The sequence below is a fragment of the Hibiscus syriacus genome, unplaced genomic scaffold (genome assembly GCF_006381635.1).
Source record: "Hibiscus syriacus cultivar Baekdansim isolate YM2019G1 unplaced genomic scaffold, ASM638163v2 tig00117021_pilon, whole genome shotgun sequence".
Classification (NCBI taxonomy): domain Eukaryota; kingdom Viridiplantae; phylum Streptophyta; class Magnoliopsida; order Malvales; family Malvaceae; genus Hibiscus; species Hibiscus syriacus.
The window spans coordinates 455,344-459,269 of NW_024063527.1; the positions used below are offsets into that span (position 1 = coordinate 455,344).

At 33.4% G+C, this 3,926-nt stretch overlaps 1 protein-coding gene across 1 annotated transcript; it reads right to left on the reverse strand.

Annotated features, from left to right (window-relative positions):
• Window positions 1-907: 907 nt before the first annotated feature.
• LOC120195800 (peroxidase P7-like) lies at window positions 908-2,243 on the reverse strand. Its single transcript, XM_039197724.1, is given in 5 exon segments — window positions 908-1,148; window positions 1,151-1,348; window positions 1,495-1,660; window positions 1,732-1,923; window positions 2,005-2,243. Coding segments are annotated over 5 exon segments (966 nt in total). The 5' UTR covers window positions 2,224-2,243; the 3' UTR covers window positions 908-957.
• Window positions 2,244-3,926: the final 1,683 nt, after the last annotated feature.

The window sequence follows — 3,926 nt, forward strand, 5'->3', positions numbered from 1 at the left end:
AATTTTGGAAGGGGCAAGAGTCTCTCCCACTCCCTCTATAGATCCGTCCCACAGAGCACATATATGAAAAAACAAGTCATGTTATTTTTTTTTTTGGGTAAAATGAACAAAATATTTTGAAATTCGAGAAAAAAAACATAATTTGAATTTAGAATTGATGAAATTATAATCAACAAAAAGAAATGTACATAAATTTCTAGTAAAATACCTAATAAATAAATAAAATCCTATACTAAATCTAAAAATAAATAACTTTAACATTACAGTTGTTGTGCTTTGATTCAATTTTGACTGAATGGGTAAGATCATGTATGGTGGCCTTGTTTAGCATTTAGTGAGAATGGACTCTTGGACTAAAAGATAAATTTGTTTATCACCTTTATTATTAATATCCGAATTTTAATTATTTAAAATTTTATTTGAATATATGAATATGTTAAATATTTTTATTTATTAAATATAAAAAATAATATTTAACGATCTCAATGATAATGGATTTTATATCTCCTTAAGTGATCTGAGTTCAAGCATTATTGTTCATACAATTTGTGCATGTTTATTCAAACAAAAGAAAAAATATGATAGGTTTTGAATCATTGAATGATAAAATAAAATGTTATTCTACCTATAAAACTCGAATTTAAATAATTATATCTGTAAGGTGTATGTGCATGTCGATATCTTGGAACTTGTATGTAAAAAAACGATCTTTCTAACTTGAAAGATATAAATGGGAATAATTATATTTCTATTACTTCTTTTATAACAAAGTCCCAGCAACAAGACCTAAGCCATTGAACACTTGTGGAAGAAATTAAACACAAAAGACACACAAAACCTATTTCATAATCTTAACTGTCACGAACAAACAACCGCTTGTAAGGAAACAAAATTCCCACTTGTTTTATTTTCTTTTAGTTCCCATAGGCAAAAGCACATCGATAACCCCATTTATCATTAGTTCACCCTTCTGCAGTTCCTCCTGATCTCTCCGCTTGATCCCGTTAGGGGGCTGATGTCTCCCATCTTGATCATCGCGGAGACGAAATCCGAGTTAAAGGAGCTCGGGTTGTTACCGTAACCGCGCACAATCGAGTCGGTTGATCCGCCGTTGAACAGCTGTTGATCGGAGTGGAGAAGTCCCTGTTACCGACTAGATTCTTGAAGTAATTGTTGTCGAAAGACGTGGGAGTTTGGACATCAAGGGGTGCCAAATTGTTGTCCCCTGAGCCGGTCGCTCTTGGGCAGTTTCTTTGCCTTGTTTGAGCAAAGGAAGTGTCAATGTTGCTCTCGTTGTATATACGAGCCCTGAATGATGTGCACCTTGCTTGTCCAATTGTGTGTGACCCTGAACACTCGAGACCTTCAGGATATTGATTATGCCATGAGGAAATACGTGAAAGGTATTTATGATAGATTTTTTTCTGCCGCGTTTATGCTCGATTTATGCTAACAGTTCAAACATAAAGTGTAGTTGCAGGAGAGAGATCAAACCGGATAAAGCAACCAAGTCCCTTGTGGAAAGTCCGAGAGCATTGAACCTGGAAATGAGCTGGTTCAAGTTCGAAGTGGGCGGAGGAATTCCGTTGTTAGCAGCGGACTGGCTAGCCGTTCGAGCATCTCTTCTTCCAAGTTTCACATTCCAGGTTGGACCTCCCAACTGCAGATCAAAAACAGGGTTATTCTCCCCAATTACTTGCTTATTTGAAACCTTTTACTAAGAGGACTTACAATTTCAACAGAGTCTCTAGCAGCTATAGCCAGGATATCCGCACAAGAAACTACACCAGGGCAAACATTCTCAACTGCCGACTTGATGTTGTCGACGACGTCAAATCCACGGGCCGAGTTACGATTCGGATTAGCGTTTTTCTCTCCGGTGAAGGACGACGTGTCGTCGAGTAGCAATGATCCGTCACATCCCTACCATGATAAATCATATTAAAATGACAGGACCAAGTCAAATTATGAAATATAAACTAGGGGGATTAGAAGAAGAATTACATTGACAAAGCAATCATGGAAGAACAATCGAAGAAGAGAAGCACCCATACGAGCCTCTCTGTTAACAGCAGACCTCACAGAGGATTTGACAGTGGAAAGCAAGTTTGGGCATGATTTTGAGTAAAAATTGGTCGAAAGTTGAGCATCGCTGCTTCCCAATACAACCACAAGGAGAAGTAAAGACAAACACAACTTAGAAAAGCAACAAGCACAACCCATTTTAGTATTAAGAATTGAAGTTATGTTATGGGTTTTGGGTTGGGAACAGACCCCATTGCCTTATATACACAATTTTTTCCATCCTCATTAAAAGCTACGGCTTTGGGCAGGTTACCTAACACGTAGACTCTTCAAATCTGCATGCATATTTTACTCTGACGTTCTCAAAAGATAGACATTAAAATAGACATTATTTGATTGATGATTATAATTCAGATAAAAAGAGAGAGTAAAGATTATAACGCGTATTTGTTTGAAAACATCAACATACTCGGCAACGACTTGATAAAGTGTTTTCACATCAACATTTTCCAACTACTTTAATCACATTTTTTATTTGGCGGACACGAACTTTAGATCAATGATATAGCTAAGATACAGCACAATTTCACTACTTCTCTTCCCAAACAAGCAAATTAAAAGTAATACGTGTAAATTAGAAGAGAATTTAGCCTAACTCGATTGTCAACACGTTAAGATGATTGTACTCATGTCTCTTTCTTTACCTTTGATTTGCGTATTTATGTTTATGAATTATATGAAGTATATCTACTAGATGTATACCATTCAGTTTGTAAAACTCAACGTTCAAATTGTTTTCGTGTACATACTAGTAGATTATGTTCGTGTCAAAGGAGCATTGTCGTCGAGAGATTTTCAATACTCTTACATAGAGCACAATACCCTGATTGATTTTAGTGAACACATACATTCATAAGGCTTTACTATATTTTGGATCGTAAACTTTATTATTATTTTGATTTACATTTGAACTAATTTCGGAGCTTCTACTTTGTATAGTTATTTTAACGTATATATTATGACTTTTCTTACACAAATGATTTGAGATGCGATTTTAGTAATTATGACTTAAATATTTAATTGTTTAATTTATTGATCGTTTTAATACTCTAATAGTATAACATTATAAATCCTTTGAATATTCAAAATCAGATTTGGAAGATTACACTTGTCAAACAATAGTTATATTCCAATATTTCCTTTTCTTTCAATTTTTTGAACATCAATTTAATTAGTTAACTATCACTGTTAGCAGTAAAAGTCACCATCAATCCCTCCCCATCTCTCCCTTTGCCTTGCTCTACTTGTGTTTTCTTCAAATTTGTTTTCTTTTTTTTTAACCCACTGATTCATTTAGTTTTCATATATTTGTTCATCGTTTGTGTTGATAATTGACGTAAATAAATAATTCAATCACTATCTGTCTTTATTTTATAGATTTATTATTTTTTTGTAAGTTTTTTCTTTAAAAAAATCTAAAATTCGATAGTATGTAGAACACATTTTTTTTCTATTTTCGCCAGTTAATTTTTAACTAAAATAATTAGTAAAAGTAAAAGAAAAAAAACTATATGAGTTAACCACTTAAATTATAATATTTATTTTTAATTTAGTCTTGACTCGTTAACGCCAGAAGCTTCTTTAAGACCTGTTAAACCCTTGGGTTTTATTTTCCTTTGTATATCAGTCGTCAACTACGCCGACAAAATTGCTTTATTTTTTTGGTCAAAAAGGACAAAGTTGGGTTACCAGAATGTCTGTGAATTAATGAGTAACGTGGAATTTTATCATTTTGTTTATTTATTCATAATTATTCCTTAGAAAAAGTTTACATTTGCATGGATTGGTTCTTGATTCTAACCAATGGATTACTTTTATTACATAGTCAATAACGGAAATCA